Genomic DNA, 19,240 nt, shown 5'->3' with positions numbered 1-19,240 from the left:
ATGCTACCTGAGCTGCTGAGTATTTCCAGCATTTTCTGTTTTTATTTCAGATTTCCAGTATCCACAGTATTTTGCTTTTGTATATCCTGTATATAGTTGAATATATTTAATTATAATAGATTTCATATTTGTGTGCAAGTATAATTTTACTATTACAATAGCAAAATACTGCAGATGCTGGAAATCTGAAATCACAAAAAATGCTGGAAACACTCAGCAGGCCAGGCAGCATCCGTGGAGAGAGAAACAGAGTTAAACGTTTAACCCTGTTTCTCTCTCCACGGATGCTGCCTAGCCTGCTGAGTGTTTCCAGCATTTTCTGTTATTTTATAATAATTGGCAGGAAGGGGCAGCGGGTTCCCAATTGATTTGAACTGTAATTATATTAAATGTTACAACATAGCGTTGGTCATTATAAACACTGTGCGGGGTGACTCAGAAGAGCGGAACTAAAGTTCGGAGTTGCTGTTGCCCCTCCGGTGTCCAAATCCTGTTATACAGCCGCTCCGCTCACTCCTTTCAAGTTTGGCGGGGGGGGGATTTCCACATCTTTCCTTCAGCCAGTCGTCGTCAATACACTCTCCAGTGGTTCAGTGAGATCGGCGGCGGGGGTTTAAAAAAAAAAGTTTCAGTCGAAATGCGCGGCTGCGGGCGTGAGGCCTCCGCTTGTGACTGACAGCAGCGAGAGCCAATCAGAACCCCTGCAGCGCCTGGGTAAAGCCCGCCCCGGAACTCGCAGCCGGCCAATGGGCGGGGCCGGGCGGCGCATGCCAAGTTGCGGCGGTCGGCGTTCGGCGGGGAGCGGGGCCTCGGCGGTTACAATCAAGTCAAGTCAGGAAAGTTACCGAAAGGTTTTGGTTTGTTCTGTTCCCGGTTGTTAACTCGAAGTTCCGTGCACAGAATCACCGAAGATGTTTATTATCAGATCCGAGTACGACAGGTCAGTGCAGCCGCTGTGGTTTTGCTTTGTCATTTTTGCAGCCAGGCCTCTGCTCTTGTCATTAGAATTAGACTTTTTACTGAGAAATATTAAAATAAGTTCGCCTAAAGGATAAAATGCTTTACTTTTAACTTTATCCAACCTTTGAGTAAAGTATTGCTACTTTTAATAATAATATATATATTTTTCATTTTATACATCGACCAATTTTTGGTTTCACTTTCAGAGGTGTGAACACATTCTCCCCAGAAGGCCGGTTATTCCAAGTCGAATATGCTATAGAGGCTATTAAGGTATGTTTGTTAAAATACTGTGGAGGGGGTGACACAACTCCAGGGATATTCCAGTGGACCTTGCTGTACTTTTTTTAATCAATGTGAAATTAGTTAATAGGTAAAATTGAGAGATTCCAGCTTTTTGAAACATAAGAATTCGGAGCAGGAGTAGGCCGCAGTACCCATTGAGCCTGCTCCGCCATTCAATAAGATCATGGCTGAACTTTTTATGTCAACTCCACTTTCCTGTACTATTTCCCCCATCCCTTGATTCCATTAGTGGCCAAAAATCTATTGATTTCAGTTTTGAATATACTCATTGACTGAGAATTCCAAAGAATAACAACCCTCTGAGTGAAGAAATTTCTCCTCATCTCTGTCCTAAATGGCCGACCCCTTATCCTGAGACTATGCCCCCCCCCTAATTCCTGACTCTCCAGCCAGGGAAAACAATCTCTCAGCATCTACCCTGTCAAGCCCCCACAGAATCTTATAAGTTACAATGAGATCACTGCTCATTCTTCTAAATTCCAGAGAATATTGGCCCATTCTCCTCAATCTCTCCATAGGACAATCCTCTCCTCCCAGGAATCAATCTAGTGAACCTTCGTTGCACCCTCTCCCAGGCAAGTATATCCTTCCTTAGGTAAAGAGACCAAAACTGTACACAGTACTCCAGGTGTGGCCTCACCAAAGCCCTATATAATTTCAGCAAGACTTTCCTACTCTTAACTCCAACCCCTTTGCAATACCATTTGCCTTCCTAATTGCTTGCTGTACGTGCATGTTAACTTTCTGTGATTTATGTTCAAGGACCCCCAAATCCCTCTGTACCAACAATTACAAGTCTCTCCCCTTTCAAAAAATATTCTGCTTTTCCATTCTTCCAACCAAAGTGGATAATTTCACACTTCCCCACATTATACTCCATCTGCCACCTTCTTGTCCAAACACCTAACCGGTCTGTATCCCTTTGCAGCCTCTTTATGTCCTCCTCACAGCTTACTTTCCCACCCAACTTTGTATCGTCAGAAAACTTGGATATATTACACTCGGCCCCCTCATCTAAGTCATTGATCTAGATTGTAAATAGCTGAGGCCAAGCACTGATCCTTGCGGTACTCCACTAATTCCACTCTGCCATCCTGAAAATCCTACTCTAAGAACATAAGAAATAGGAGCAGGAGTAGGCCAATCGCCCCTCGAGCCTGCTCCGCCATTCAATAAGATCATGGCTGATCTGATCCTAACTGCCAATCTACTATCACAGAACCATCTCCTGAATCTAACAGAATTAGACACACGAAATAGGAGCAGGATCAGGCTACACGGCCCCTGGGCCCGCTCCGCTACCCACAGGGCCATGTCCGATCCGAACCTAGACTCATGTCCAAATTCCTGCCCGTTCCCCGTAACCCTCAATTCCCTTTACTTCTAGGAAACTGTCTATTTCTGTTTTAAATTTATGTAATGATGTAGCTTCTACAGCTTTTTGGGGCAGCATATTCCATGGACCTACCACCCTCTGAGTGAAGTAGTTCCTCCTCATCTCAGTTTTGAAAGAGCAGCCCCTTATTCTAAGACCATGCCCCCTAGTTCTAGTTTCACCCATCATCGGGAACATCCTCCCCGCATCCACCCGATCCAACCCCTTCACAATCTTATATGTTTCAATAAGATCGCCTCTCATTCTTCTGAACTCCAATGAGTAGAGTCCCAATCTACTCGACCTCTCCTCATATGTCCATCCCCGGGATTAACCGAGTGAACCTTCTTTGTACTGACTCGAGAGCAAGTACAGGTAGACTACCCTTTATCCGAACTTCCGAAAACCGAAACCCTCTTAAAAAAAAAAAAAAAAAAACCAAAGGTTTTTTCGTTCAGTGTAAGTCGTGCGCACGACCCCCCGCCGGCGCCGACCCCCCCCCCCCCCGCGGGGCCCGGACCCCCGCCGACCCCGACCGACTTGCGCTGAGCATCAGCGTAAGTCGTGCGCACGACGGCCCCGACCCCCCCCCGCCGACCCCGACCGTAAGTTGGCGGGGGGGGTCGGGGCCGGCGGGGGGGTCGTGCGCATGACCCCCCCGCTGACCCACCTTCCGAAATCCGAAATTCTCCGAAAACCGAAACACGGCTGGTCCCGAGGTTTTCGGATAAAGGATAGTCTGTCTACCTGTATGTCTTTTCTTAAGTATGGACACCAAAACTGTATGCAGTATTCCAGGTGCGGTCTCACCAATACCTTGTACAACTGAAGCAATACCTCCCTATTTTTATATTCTATCCCCCTAGCAATGAAAGCCAACATTCCATTGGCCTTCTTAATCACTTGCTGCACCTGCATACTAACCTTTTGAGTTTCGTGCACCAGGACCCCCAGATCCCTTTGTACTTCAGTACTTTCCAGTTTCTTGCCATTAAGATAATAACTTGCTCTACGATTTTTCCTGCCAAAGTGCATAACCTCACACTTTCCAGTATTGTATTCCATCTGCCAAATCTCTGCCCACTTACTTAGCCTGTCTATGTCCCCTTGCAGGTTTTTTATGTCCTCCTCACTCACTACTTTCCCTCCCATCTTAGTATCATCTGCAAACTTTGATATGTTACACTCTGTCCCCTCCTCCAAATCGTTAATATAGATTGTAAAGAGTTGGTGACCCAGCACTGACCCCTGCGGAACACCACTAGTTACTGATTGCCAGTCTGAGAATGAACCATTTATCCCAACTCTCTGCCTTCTGTTAGATAGCCAATCCTCTATCCATGCCAGAATATTACCCCCAATCCCGTGATTTTTTATCTTAAGCAATAATCTTTTGTGTGGCACCTTGTCAAATGCCTTTTGGAAGTCTAAATACACTACGTCCACTGGTTCCCCTTTATCCACCCTATATGTTACTTCCTCAAAGAACTCCAGCAAATTTGTCAAACATGACTTCCCCTTCATAAAACCATGCTGACTTTGTCCTATTAAATTATGATTATCCAAATGTCCTGTTACTGTCTCCTTAATAATGGACTCCAAAATTTTACCTACCACAGATGTTAGGCTAACCGGTCTATAGTTTCCAGCCTTCTGTCTACTGCCCTTTTTAAATAAGGGTGTTACATTAGCAGTTTTCCAGTCTGCCGGGACCTTTGAGTCCAGGGAGTTTTGGAAAATTATTATCAATGCATCCACAATCCCTACCGCCACTTCCCTCAAGACCCTAGGATGTAAGCCATCAGGTCCAGGGGATTTATCCGCCTTGAGTCCCATTATTTTACCGAGTACCACTTCCTTAGTGATTTTGATCGTGTTTAGCTCCTCCCCCCCCCCCCTTTTAGCCCCCTGTTTGTCCAGTGTTGGGATATTCTTAGTGTCTTCTACTGTAAAGACTGATGTAAAATATTCATTCAGTGTTTTTGCCATCTCCATATTTCCCACCATTAATTTCCCGGTCTCCTCCTCTAAGGGACCAACATTTACTTTAGCCACCCTTTTTCTTTTTATATAACTATAAAAACTCTTACTATCTGTTTTTATATTTTTTGCTAATTTACTTTCATAATCTATCTTCCCTTTCTTAATCAATCTTTTTGTTATTTTTTGTTGTCTTTTAAAGTTTTCCCAATCCTCTATCCTCCCACTAGATTTGGCTACCTTATATGCCCTTGTTTTTAGTCGAATACTATCCTTAATTTCTTTACTTAGCCATGGATGGCTGTCTTCTTTTACACCCTTTTCTTCTCAGTGGAATATATTTTTTTGGAAGTTGTAAAATAACTCCTTAAATGTACACCACTGATCATGTATCGTCTTACCCTTTAATCTATTTTCCCAATCCACTCTACTCAGTTCTACTCTCATACCTTCATAGTCTCCTTTATTCAAGCTTAGCACGCTTGTTTGAGATCCAACCTTCTCACCCTCTAATTGAATATGGAATTCAACCATGTTATGGTCACTCATTCCAAGGGGATCCTTTACTAGGACATTTTTAATTAATCCTGTTTCGTTACACAGGACCAGATCTAAGGTTGCTTGCCCCCTGGTCGGTTCAGTTACATACTGCTCAAGAAACCCATCCCTAATACACTCAATGAACTCATTCTCAAGGCAGCCCTACCCAATTTCATTTGTCCAATTAATATGATAGTTAAAATCCCCCATAATTATAGATGTTCCCTTATTACAAGCCTCAACTATTTCCTGATTGATATTCCGTCCAACAGAGTTGCAACTGTTCGGAGGCCTATAGACTACGCCCACTAGTGTTTGTTTCCCCTTATTATTCCTTACCGCCACCCAAACTGTTTCATTATCCTGATCTTTTGACCCAATATCATTTCTCTGTATTACAGTGATTCCTTCCTTTATTAACATAGCCACCCCACCTCCCCTTCCTTCCTGCCTGTCCTTCCTGATTGTTAAATAACCTGGTATGTTTAATTCCCAGGCATTGTCACCCTGCAGCCATGTTTCTGTAATGGCCACAAGATCATATCCATATGTAGTTATTTGTGCCATTAACTCGTCTATTTTGTTACGAATGCTACGTGCATTCAGATAGAGAACCTTCAAATATGTTTTGTGACACTTAGTTCCTGCTTTTGCCCTTTTTATTACTTTACCTTTTACTCCATACCTTCTGCCCCTTCCTGACATGCTCTGGTTTTTAATTTCCCCACTGCTACCTAGGTCTATGACCTTCTCTGTTGTCATTTTTATTATTTGCTCTCTAGGAACCTCCCCCCCCCCCCCCCCCACCCCCCCCCCCACTAGTTAGTTTAAAGCCCTCTCTACAGCCCTAGTTATATGATCCGCCAGGACTCTAGTCCCAGCACTGGCCAAGTGAAGCCCGTCCCAACGGAACAGCTCCCTCCTGCCCCAGTACTGGTGCCAGTGTCCCAGGAAGCAAAACCCATTTCTCCCACACCAGTCTTTGAGCCACGCATTTAACTCTCTAATTTTATTTGTCCTAGCCAAATTCGCTCGTGGCTCAGGTAATAATCCACCCTTGAGGTTCTGTTTTTTAATTTGACCTCTAGCTGCTCATACTCCTTTAACAGAACCGGCTTCCTAGTCCTATCTACGTCGTTTGTACCAACATGGACCAAGACAACTGGATCCACCCCCTCCCACTGCAAGTTTCTTTCCAGCCCAGAGGAGATGTCCTTAACCCTGGCACCGGGTAGGCAACACAGCCTTCGGGACTCTCGCTCTCGGCTGCAGAGAACTCTATCCCCCTAATAATACTATCCCCTACCACTACAACATTTCTATTTACTCCCCCCTCTTGAATGGCCCCCCGTTCCACGGTGCTGTGGCCAGGTTGCTCATCCTCCCTGCAGTCCCTGCTCCTGTCCCCACAGGGAGTAAGAACCTCGAACCTGTTGGACAAGGGCTGCGGCTCCTCCAGCTCTACCTCCTGGATCCCCGTACCTGCCTCACTCGTCGTCAAACCGTCCTGTCCCTGACCATGGGCTACATCTGAATTAATTAACTTCATAGGTGTGACCACCTCCTGATACACAGAGTCCAGGTACTTCTCCCCCTCCCTGATGCGTCGCAGTGTCTGAAGCTCAGATTCCAGCTCATCAACACGGAGCTGGAGTTCCTGTAGCAGCAGACACTTGTCACAGACGTAATCACCGTGAGCCTCAATGGGGTTCACCGGCTCCCACATCTCGCAACAGTAACACATCACCTGCTCCATTCTATGTAATTAATTAAATTTTTTATTGTTAGTTATGGACACCCTCTGCACAATTTTAGATGCTAGTATCCCCTTTAATTAATTGGATTTAAATTAAATCAATCCCTCTAGTTACACCAGTTAAATGGTTTACCAACAGTTACTCTGCACCAGAAAGGCCTTATTAACTACAACCCACAGAGTTAAAGTTTGAAAAGAGCACCTAACTCTCACACCCAAACTTGGCGCACTCTTTGATGACTTGCACTCAGTGCTTGCTCGCACTATGACTGGTCTTTTTATACTGTTTGTTTGTTTACAGTCAAATGAGTCACCCCTGCTGATTGGTTCGAAAACTGGTTTCCAGTGCCTGCTGTGCCAATTTACTCCTACTGCAGTGTAACCTTGTTTTACTCTTTAAACCAACAGAATCCCAAATATTTAACTTTTCCCCTTTACTTAAACTGCTTAAGTAATCTTATCAAGAATGATTTAAAGAGAAATAACAATTAAAGAACTCTCCCACTTACTCTGTTTTCTGTCCATTAACCAATCCTCAATCCAGGCTAATATATTGCCCCCAATCCTGTGAGCCTTAATCTTGTGTAACACCATCTTGTGTGGCACCTTATTGAATGCCTTCTGAAATTCCAAATATACAACATCACCTTTTATCTACCCTGCTAGTTACACCCTCAAAAAAAACGAATAGATTTGCCAAACACGATTTCCCTTTCATAAAACAGTGTTGACTCTACCCAATCATATTGTGATTTTCCAAGTCCCCTGTTACCACATCCTAATACTGTAATAGATTCTAGCATTTTCCCTACTGCTTCTGTCAGGCTAACTGGCCTATAGTTCCCTGGTTTTTTTTCTCTTCCTCTCTTGAATAGTGGGGTTACATTTGCTACCTTTCAATCCACAGGGACCGTTCTAGAATCTAGGGAATACTGGAATATCAAAACTAATCCATCCACCATCTCTGTAGCCACCTCTTAAAACCCTAGGGTGTAGGCCATCAGGCCCTGGGGATTTGTCAGCTTTTAGTCCCATTAGTTGATCCAGTACTTTTGCTTTACTAATAATTACTTTTAAGTTCCTCACTCTCATTAGTTCCTTGGTTCCCAATAATTTCTGGTTTATATAGATCCTTAAAGTAGTTTGTAAGTGCACTGGACAGGCATAGGAGCTGAAAGCCCCTTTTCCATTTAGCATGTTTTATTTCATCTACTGAGTTATACAATTGCAAACTTTTCCTAACTCTTTTCAAGTCAACCATAGAGCCATAGTTATACAGCACAGAAAGAGGCCCATCGTGTCCGCGCTGGTCATCAAACCCCGTCTAATCTAATCCCATTTTCCAGCACTTGGTCCGTAGCCTTGTATGCTATGACGTTTCAAGTGCTCATCTAAATGCTTCTTGAATGTTGTGAGGTTTCCTGCCTCTACCACCCTTTCAGGCAGTGAGTTCCAGATTCCAACCACCCTCTGGGTGAAAAAGGTTTTCCTCAAATCCCCTCTAAACCTCCTGCCCTTGCCTTGAAACTATGCCCCCTGGTTATTGACCCCTCTACTAAGGGGAAAAGTTCCTTTCTATCTACCCTATCTATGCCCCTCATAATTTTGTACACCTCAATCAGGTCCCCCCTCAGCCTTCTCTGCTCTAAGGAAAACAACCCCAGCCTGTCCAGTCTCTCATCATAGCTGAAACACTCCAGCCCAGGTAACATCCTGGTGAATCTCCTCTGCACCCTCTCCAATGCAATCATATCCCTCCTCTCGTGTGGCGACCAGAACTGCACACAGTATTCCAGCTGTGGCCTAACTAGTGTTTTGTACAGCTCCATCATAACCTCCCTGCTCTTGCCTTCATTAGCCGAGGCATAGAATATAAGTATCCCATTTGCCTTTTTAACCACCTTATCTACCTGTCCTGCTACCTTCAGGGATCTATGTACATGCACACCAAGGTCCATCTGATCCTCTGTCCTTCCTAGGGTCCTACCAGTCATTGTGTATTCCATTGCCTTGTTAGTCCTCCCAAAATGCATCACCTCACACTTTTCAGGGTTAAATTCCATTTGCCACTGTTCTGCCCATCTGACCAACCCGTCTATATCATCCTGTAGCCTGAGGCTTCCCTCCTTGCTATTTACCACTCTACCAATTTTTGTGTCATTTGCGAACTTACTGATCATACCTCCTACATTCATATCTAAATCATTAATGTACACTACAAACAGCAAAGGACCCAGCACCGATCCCTGCGGTACACCACTGGACACAGGCTTCCAGTCACCAAAAACAACCTTCGACCATCACCCTCTGCCTCCTGCCACTAAGCCAATTTTGGATCCAATGTGCCAAATTGTCCTGTATCCCATGGGCTCTTACCTTCTTGACCAGTCTCCCATGCGAAACTTTGTCAAAAGCCATACTGAAGTCCATGTAGACTACATCAACTGCACTACCCTCATCCACACACCTAGTCACCCCCTTAAAATTCAATCAAATTGGTCAGACATGATCTCCCCCTGACAAAGCCATGTTAACTATCCTTGATTAATCCTTGCCTCTCCAAGTGGAGACTACTGAAATGGAACAGTCCCTGAAATAATTAAGGCCTGTCCATGTGTGAGTAGTCAGATAACCACACTTCATAATGGATGGTGTTATCAACATCCTGGGGGTTACCATTGATCAGAAACTGAACTGGACCAGCCATATAAATACTGTGGCTACAAGAGCAGGCCAGAGGCTGGGAATTCTGCGGCGAGTGTCTCGCCTCCTGACTCCCCAAAGCCTTTCCACCATCTACAAGGCACAAGTCAGGAGTGTGATGGAATACTCTCCACTTGCCTGGATGAGTGCAGCTCCAACAACACTCAAGAAGCTCGACACCATTCAGGATAAAGCAACCCGCTTGATTGACACTCCATCCACCACCTTCAACATTCACTCCCTCCACCACCGGCGCACTGTGGCTGCAGTGTGTACCATCTACAAGATGCACTGCAGCAACTCGCCAAAGCTCCTTCAACAGCACCTTCCAAACCCGTGACCTCTACCACTTAGAAGGACAAGGGCAGCAGACGCATGGGAACATCACCACCTACAAGTTCCCCTCCAAGCCACACACCATCCTGACTTGGACCTGTATCACTGTCGCTGGGCCAAAATCCTGGAACTCCCTTCCTAACAGCATGTGGGTGTACCTACACCATATGGACTGCAGCGGTTCAAGAAGGCGGCTCACCACCATCTTCTCGAGGGCAATTAGGGATGGGCACTAAATGCAGGCCTAGCCAGCGACGCCCACATCCCATCAATGAATTTAAAAAAAAGCAGCTTCCTCCAGTTTCTGCTGGGCATCCACAGGCTTCTGTGTCAGCTATAACTCAGTGGTAGCACTCTTGCCTGTGAGTCAGAAGGCAGTGGTTTCATGTCCCACTCCAAAGACTTGAACACAAAATCTAGGCTGACACTCCGGAGGAGTGCTGCACTGTTGAAGGTGTTGTCTTTTGGCTGAGACATTAAAATGAAGCCCCATCTGGCTTCTCACATGGACATAAAAGAGCTGGGGAGTTCGTCCCGGTGTCCTGGTCAATATTTATCTCGCAACCGACATCACTAAAGGAGATTGTCTCCTCATTATCCCATTGCTGTTTGTTGGACCTTGCTGTGTGCAAATTGGCTGCTGCATTTCCTACATTAAAACAGTGACTACATTTCAAAAGTACTTTATTGGCTGTAAAGCACTTTGGGATGTCCTGAGGTTGTTAAAGGTGCAATATAAATGCAAGTTCTTTCTTTTCTGAATAATTTGAGCAAATAATATTGTAATGCTTATGGGGTTTATTTTTATCCCTCAAAGACCACCTACTTCTAACTCTAACGTTGCCCATCTCCGACCTGCCCTCAGCCGAACACCTGTCAAAACCCTCATCTGTCCCTTTGTCACCTCCGGATTAGACCAATTCAATGCTCTCTTGTCCTTCACCCTCCGTAATCTTTAACTCTTCCAAAACTTTGTCCATATCCTAATCTGCACTAAGTACCGCTCGCCCATCACCCCTGTGCTCGCTGACCTACGTTGCGTCCTGATCTAACAAACTCTCAAATTTATTTTTCAATCCCTTCATGGCCTCGCCTCTTCCTATCTCTGTAACCTCCCATAACCCATTGTGAACTCTGCATTCCTCTGACTCTGGCCTCTTGCGCATACCTCCCATCCCCACCATTGACGGCTAAGCCGTCAGCTGTCTGGGCCCTAAACTCTCAGCCTCTGTCTTGTCCTTGCCTACCTCTTTGACCAAGTTTTTAGTCACCCCATCTAACTTCTTTGGCTTGGTGTAAATAAAAATTCTGATTGCACTTCTGCGAAGCGCCTTGGGACGTTTTTCTACATTAATGGTGCCATATAAATGCAAGTTATCTGAACCCCGAGCTGGAATTATTTCTGTCGTCACTTCCACCTGTAATGCAGTATTTTCCCCCACTTCTCTTTCCTGAAGCTGCTGACTTGCAAAACGAAGGTTCCATGGTGTAAATTACCCTCACAAGCCTTGCTCAAGTGACCATTCTTCAGCTAATGATCTAATTGAATAACGGAACCGATTCTAGGGTCTGGATGGCCTACTCCCATTCCTATGTTTCATGAGTAAACCCATGTAAAATAATGGAATTGATTACCAGGATTAACTTGAATCTTATCCACACAATAATAAACAAGTGAACAGCAGTCGATGTGGATTCAGATGAGGACGATCCTTGACTATTTGAGGAAATGACATCTCAAGTGGAATGTGGAAAGTCCTACGATGTAGTGTACCGAGAGTTTCAAAAAGAATTGGACAAAGTTGATATGGAAGGCGATTAGTTAAACTCCTAACTGTGGGGATTCATATTAAACCCTGGAAATGGATAAGGAACTGACCATTGCAGTATCCAATTTTTTTCATAAATGATTCCAGAGTTTTCATTTCAATTACAGGAAACTTTCGATTAACCGGCCACTAAATAACCGGAACGCTCTATCCACCGGCAAAATTCAGGAGTCAGTTCAGATAACTTTTTTTACTTTTAGTTACTGATGCGCTATCAATTACTCATAAAAGACGGAGAGTTAGGAGAGTAACTAAAGGCTTTTATTAGCAAAGAACAGAGCATGCCTCTCGTGGTTGACTGGGTTCCAAGAAGGCAGGGGGCTGCAGGTCAATCACCTTTATACCTGGGCCTGTGGGTGGAGCCAGCCGAGACATGTTGAGGCATGCATAGGTACAACAGTGTGTAACAACAACAACAACAGTGGTTTACCACAGTTACTTTTTTTACTCATTTGTGGCTGTGCAAGCGTGTAGCTGAAGCTGTTGTTAAGCTACAGAGACGCTTGCAAGTTGTGCCGATTGAAGCAACAGGGTTTGTTGCTTTAGACGGAGCTCTGAGCTCCGTATGTTTTAACTATAACATTCGGTTCTCCGGCATTGTTGATGGACCGGCACCAGGTCGGTCCCGTCCGTGCCGGATACCAGAAAGTTTCCTGTACTCCCATCTAAAAGTCTATTCTGTACATTAATCACTCTGCATAAAGAATTTCCTGACATTAGTCCTAAATTTACTTCTTACTAGTTTGAATCAGTGACCCTCTCAATTTAATTTAAAATAATATTTTGGATTTACCTTTCCATACCTCAACTTGGCTTAAAAAAAAACTAAATTTCTCTAATCTTTCCTCCTAATTGAAACCTTTGACACAAGGGATCTGCCTTGTGGCTCTTCTCTGCATTGCTTACACTTGAGTGTCTCCCTTGTTTCTTGACAAACAGAACTGGGTGCAGTACTCGAGTTGCGATCTGACCAGAGCGCACTACAGTTTAACCACCACTCTCATTCTGGCTTGTATTCTACTGTATTTGCGCTGTGGGTCAACATTCCATTGGTTTTTCAGATGCTGCACTGCACTGAAGGAATGGAAAAGTAAATAGAGTAGTCAGGTGAAAAATCTGGAATCCTTTAAGAAACAATTGGATGCTTCCTCGATTTAATGTCTCATTCGAAAAGTGGCACTGCCAAATGTACAACACTCCCTCAGTACTGCACTGAAATGTCAGCCCAGATTATGGAGATTGTGACCTAACTTGGGCGAGTGCTGACATTAAGAGAAGACTGACACTATGGCTGATCTGAATTAAGAATGCTGCGTTAGATTAAAATGTATTGGCTTAAGTGCAATATTTGTCGATTTTTTATTAATGTGCTAAATAAATGCATTTTTAAATCACCGAGCAGAAATTTAGCTCTGTAGACATGTAATTTGCACGGTGATGGTGTCTCGAGAGGTGTTATTGTGGTGATGCTGGCTGTCTTGATAGGTGGTTACAGTACATTTACAACTGAATTGACAAGACTTTAGCATAAAATTGATGCACTGACGTTTAAATTTGTTCACACATGGCTAGAGTTTCTGGTAAACATCATGCAGTTTGTATCACATTGTTTTTGTTGCACTTTAACCTACTTTTTGAGCTTTACTCAGCTTGTCTTTTTAAATGATGGTGCTGAAAGGTTATAAAATACCATTGGGGGTTCCTGCAGAATTCCCTTTTTCCTCCCCTGAGCCAAAAAAAGTTTTCAAACTTGAGTGCAACTAGCTAGATGTTCAGATATAAAAGGGGGGACTGCCAATGCTAGAAATCTGAAATAAAAACAGAAAATCTTTTATATAAAAAAAATACACAGCAAACCCAGCAGTACCTGAAACATTAGATAGCTCTGGGTAGAGTCCTTGCATCAGAACTATTCTGAGAGGGTTTGTACCCTAAAACCTGTCTTTTTTTAGACATCAGTGTAACTGGTGTGTGTTTTAGCATTTTCTGTTCCAGTTAAATATTCAGCTGCTTTTGAAGTTTATTTTTTGGGGATTTTTAAATGGTACACTTTTTTAAGCAAGGTAAAACAGTCAAAAAGTTCCACTTGATGAGGAAGAATTAAACCAGTGCTCTTTGTTTCCACAGTTGGGTTCAACAGCAATCGGAATCCAAACTAGTGAAGGTGTTGTTCTCGCGGTGGAGAAGAGAATCACTTCACCTCTGATGGAGCCCAGCAGCATTGAGAAAATTGTTGAAATTGATACCCACATAGGTTAGTACACTTGGAAAAAATTCACAGAATGTTGTTTATTGATTACCTTATTCTTCAATACTTCCTAAATAATGAGTGGAATAGCAAATTTAAAATTGAATATATGGGGAAAAGCTTTATAAAGTAGAAAAAGATTGCTATACATATTACTGCAACACAAGACACATTTGAATCTGTGTCTGTTATTGACACCGAAGTATATCATGTATCTTTCTTTCTAGTCCCCGCTGAGTATTTGATTAACCTACATGAATGTCTCTTCCCCACCTCCCCCTCTGTTATAAATACCTGATAAATGCAGAAAGTTGAATGCCTAGTAGTATTTTCACTTATTTCCCAGGAATATCAAAGCATACTCTTCTTCTTAAGTTCTGTTTTCCAGGCAATGATTTGTTCTCGCTGCCTAAATTTAATTGCAATACCTGATCGATTCCAAATAGACACAAAAGGTTGCTTAAAACTTTTAAATATAAATTTTTACAATGCTTTAGTTCCATTGGGGAACACCGTTTCCAAAAAAAAGTTACAGTTCATAGGGGCGATGTAGTCACTAAGTGATAAGATACAAATGCAGAGTGTGACTAACTAGGGAAGGATGTAGGTTTGAGTCCCAGTCTGAGTTGTGTTGAGGGGAGGGAGGGAGGGAGAAAATATACACTAAATAGTAAAACTTTGAAAGCAGTAAAGAAGCAGGGAGGCTTGCGTGTTCAAATATACAATTGTTTAAAAATCGGTAGCACAAGTTGATGGAGATTTAGGAAGTTTTATTAATAGGGCAAAATATACAAAAGCAAAGAGGCGATGCTAAAGATATTCTATGACTAATCTATTGGAATTTTTTGAGGGAGTAACTGGTAGAATAGATGGGGGAGAGCCAGTAGATGTGGTGTACCTGGACTTCCAAAAGGCCTTCGATAAGGTCCCACATAAAAGATTAGCATGGAAAATTGAGGCTCATGGGATAAAGGGGAAAGTTTTGGCGTGGATAGGGAACTGGCTGTCAGATAGAAAACAGAGAGTTGGAATAAACGGCTCATTTTCTGAATGGCAGGCAGTAACAAGTGGGGTACCACAGGGATCTGTCCTGGGCCCCCAGCTGTTCACAATTTACATTAATGACCTGGATCAGGGAGTCGGATGCAGCATTTCCAAATTTGCAGACGACACTAAACTAGGAGGGGGGGTGGGCTCAGAGGAAGAGACCAGGAAGCTCCAGAGCGATTTGGACAGACTGGGCGATTGGGCGGATAAATGGCAGATGCACTATAATGTGGACAAGTGCGAAGTTATCCACCTTGGGTGCAGGAACGGGAGGGCAAATTATTATTTAAATGGCAATAGATTGGGAGAGGGGGAAGTACAGAGAGACCTGGGTGTTCTTGTACACCAGTCACTGAAGGCGAGCATGCAGGTGCAACAGGCGGTCAAGAAGGCAAACGGTATGCTGGCCTTCATAGCAAAAGGGTTAGAATACAGGAACAGGGATACCTTGCTGCAGCTGTACAGGGCACTGGTGAGACCACACCTCGAGTACTGTGTACAGTTTTGGTCGCCTCATCTGAGGAAGGATGTTCTTGCCATGGAGGGGGTGCAGCGGCGATTCACCAGGCTGATACCAGGAATGGCGGGAATGACCTATGAGGAGAGACTATGTAGTTTAGGGATGTACACACTGGAGTTTAGAAGATTGAGAGGGGACCTCATAGAAGTGTATAAAATTCTGACAGGTCTAGACAGACTGGATGCAGAAGGAATGTTTCCCTTGGCGGGTGAGAACAGAACTAGAGGACATAATTTAAGGATAAGGGCTAAACCATTTAGGACAGAGATGAGGGGGAATTTCTTCACTCAGAGAGTGGTGAACCTGTGGAACTCATTGCCACAGAGGGCAGTGTACGCCAGCTCATTAAATATATTTAAGAGGGAATTAGATATATTTCTACGGGCAAAAGGGGTTAAGGGTTACGGAGAGAAGGCGGGGACGGGATACTGAATTAAAGGATCAGCCATGATCTCATCGAATGGCGGAGCAGGCACGAAGGGCCGAATGGCCTACTCCTGCTCCTATCTTCTATGTATCTATGTATCTATGTATATCCAAATCATTTGTTTGGCCATAGTTAGAATATTTCCAGTTTTGAACACCTAGGCCTAGAAATTCAGTGGGCCTTGCGCCCACTTAGCGCCTAAAGAGGTCTTCTGAGCCGGCGGGGTTGGTAGCGCGGAAATTGAGTGCAGCGTTAATGGCGGTGGTAGCCGGTAGCGCTGTGCCGGCACCGATGACGTCATCGGTGTGCGCGGCGCCCCGGTTCCGCCCCGATGCCGGCCCGACGCCCATATTCAGTTGCAGCCGCCTCTTCCGCAGCGGCCGCAAACAACGTTCATGAAACACGGCCTTCATGCAGCGTTAGTGGGGCGCATAAAGGTGGAGGTGCGGCCGGCCGCTTTTTCGGCGGCCGCCTGCCCGCACCTCCCTCCCCGGCCTCCTCTACACCACCCCCCCCCCCCCCCCCCCCCGCGGCATTGGTGGCTGATTCCCACGAGCCCGGCGCTTCTCCGTGGTGCCGGGCTCATTTGCCGGCAGAATCCAGCGGCGATCTCACGGCTGCAGGCAGCTCCTCCTTAAGAGAAGGAGGAGGCCTGCAGTACCCCAGCCTGCCGCACCGCATCGGGTGGCGCAGCGGCAGCTGGAGCGCTGAAATTCACTTTCAGCGCCCCAAGCGGAGGCGGGCACACCCTGGAACAGCGCCTGGTTCCGACTTGGGGCGCTAAAAGTGAATTTCTGGCGGGCGCAACGGGCTCCGGGTGCTGCGCAAACTTTTGGGCGCAACTGAGCTGGCGGGGCCATACCTAATTTCTAGGCCCTAATGTTTAGAAAGGATATCGAGGCCTTGGAGAGGGAACAGAAGACATTCACTAAGATAATACCCGATGGGAGGCTTTGGTTATGAGCAGACAAGAGAAATTGGGGCGCTCTGTTCGAACAGAGAAGGTTAATAGGTAATCTAATAGAAATGTTTAGCTTATGAAGGATTTTGATAAGTTAAGTAGGGAAAACTTTCACTGCTTGATGAGGTGATGGCTAGAGTGCGTCAGCAATAGAACCAAGGGAGAGGTTAGATGGAATTTTTTATGCACATGGAATACCCTATTAGAAACAGCAGTGGAAGCAGAATTCATAAGTGCTTTTAAAAATAAAGTGGAATGTTTGATAGATTTTTAAAAATAAGATATGGGAAAAGGGCAACTCTTTGAGCGCCTGCACGGTACAATGGCCTGCTTGTGCTGTAAAATTGAGTTTTTGGGTGGCCCCTGTTAATTGGCATTGGTGGAGGCCTGAAAGCAGGCTGTGTATCTGCTCTTGATTGAAGAGGTGTCCGATTAGTTGGACAAAAGCATAGAATAAAATTATAAAGGAAATGGGTGGAAGAAACTTGCTCCCCATAAATGCAAAGATTTAGTTTTGTAAGAAATATAATTAGATATGTATGCTTTTCATCTATACTCCAAAGACATTTGTTATATTGTTTTTGGTGTCTTTCTGAGCTTGGCAATTGATGTTTACAGGTTCTGCTTTGTGCTATATAATGCAAACTTTGTTACAATGTGTAAAATGTTTTGGGTTGTTCTAATGGGAATAGACAATTTATAATTTTGAGTCACTTTGTAAATAAAAATTGGTATGCATTAAATATAGAAATAATTTACTATATAATCCTATTGAATTAAAATGTCAAAATCCATTCAGTACATTTTTTGGAATGTCTTGTCTTAAATGTTAATTATTTTGTTGCTAGGTTGTGCAATGAGTGGATTAATAGCTGATGCCAAAACTTTAATTGACAAAGCAAGAGTTGAAACACAGGTAAATCATGACTCAGCATTTAAAAAAGATATATCAATCACAGCTTTTAGACGTGAACCATCCATTTTCTAAATGTTAAACTTATTTTTGTAATGTGGCCTCAGATGAGTACAGAGTGCTTTTTACCACCAACTTGATGTTTTATATTGTTTCTCACTAACTAGCAAAAATGTGTTAATTTTACTTGATTAACTTGGGGAAATAGTTATTGCAAAGTCACTGTATGGAGAGCTGTTAGGAGTTAGTCTCTAGGGGATTGCTTTATACTTCATTGTCAGTATAATACTATTACAAAAGCAAAATACTGCAGATGCTGGAAATCTGAAATAAAAACAGAAAATGCTGGAAATACTCAGCAGGTCAGGCAGCATCTGTGGAGAGAAAGAGTTAACATTTCAGGTTGATGACTGAGTATTTCCAGCATTTTCTGTTTATATGTCTGTATAAATTGATGGGTTAAACAAATAAATACTCTATTGGAGTCTGTTGGAAAACTGACAGCATGGTATCAGAAGTTTGCTTTGAAATTACTTCCTACTGCAGTATATTTTAAACAGAAAACTGCAACTAGAACACTTTTTTTAATACATATTTATATTTACTAATGTAAAACGTTGTAGCCTCGCTGGATTGCGAGGATTATCCTGAGTGAAGGAAAGCATGAAAGAGGAAGGTATTTAACAAAAAACACGTTTGTTTATTCACAAACTACAGCTTGGCCTTCCTGGTAAATTTGTGGCCAGTATTTTCAGTGTACTTGAATGCATGCCACGATCTGTTGTTGTTTAAGCATTTTTAAAAGATTTTATTTTTTTCCCCTCAAAATTGGAAAAAATCCTGATAAGTGTAACTTCTGACAGTCTCCTTGTGTATAGGAATTATATTAATTTTAAGTTATTTAACTTGGCAAAAATTACAATTGTTTTTCTGTTCTTTAGAATCATTGGTTTACCTATAATGAAAATATGACCGTGGAGAGTGTGACACAGGCAGTCTCTAACCTGGCCTTGCAGTTTGGCGAAGAAGATGCAGACCCTGGTGCAATGGTAAAACCTCTAGCTAAATATGTAGATACAGTGGCCCAGAATTTGTGGTTGTATTGATGGCGGAACTGCCAGCACTCGCTGTCAGTACTGTGTAAAACTGACAGCAACTTCTAGTGTTGCACATGCACAGTTGAACCTGGAAATCTGGAAGTTGCTATCAGTGATATCCTGCTCCTCCACAGCGTGCGCTGTTGCAGTCTTCACAGATGCAATCAATGCAGAATCAGTGAATTGACGTGAACTTTTTACGCACTATTCTCGCTGTAAAAACCATTGAAAATGTTAAGCCT

General features: G+C 43.6%; 1 protein-coding gene across 1 annotated transcript in view; it reads left to right on the top strand.

The window, feature by feature from the left end:
* The first annotated feature begins 735 nt into the window (after positions 1–735).
* psma5 (proteasome 20S subunit alpha 5) overlaps positions 736–19,240 on the top strand; it is a 30,499-nt gene continuing 11,994 nt past the window's right edge. The window contains exons 1-5 of the mRNA XM_086011240.1: positions 736–940; positions 1,167–1,233; positions 13,913–14,039; positions 17,837–17,904; positions 18,843–18,950. Of these exons, the coding sequence (XP_085867366.1) occupies positions 912–940; positions 1,167–1,233; positions 13,913–14,039; positions 17,837–17,904; positions 18,843–18,950 (399 nt within the window). The 5' untranslated portion in view covers positions 736–911. The remainder of the gene's footprint in view (positions 941–1,166; positions 1,234–13,912; positions 14,040–17,836; positions 17,905–18,842; positions 18,951–19,240) is intronic.

This window comes from Somniosus microcephalus, chromosome 18 (genome assembly GCF_052327205.1).
Source record: "Somniosus microcephalus isolate GS21.2 chromosome 18, FLI_Smic_1.0, whole genome shotgun sequence".
Taxonomy (NCBI): Eukaryota; Metazoa; Chordata; class Chondrichthyes; order Squaliformes; family Somniosidae; genus Somniosus; species Somniosus microcephalus.
Note: the sequence above shows the minus strand (reverse complement) of the source record. Positions and strands in the feature narration are given on the sequence as shown.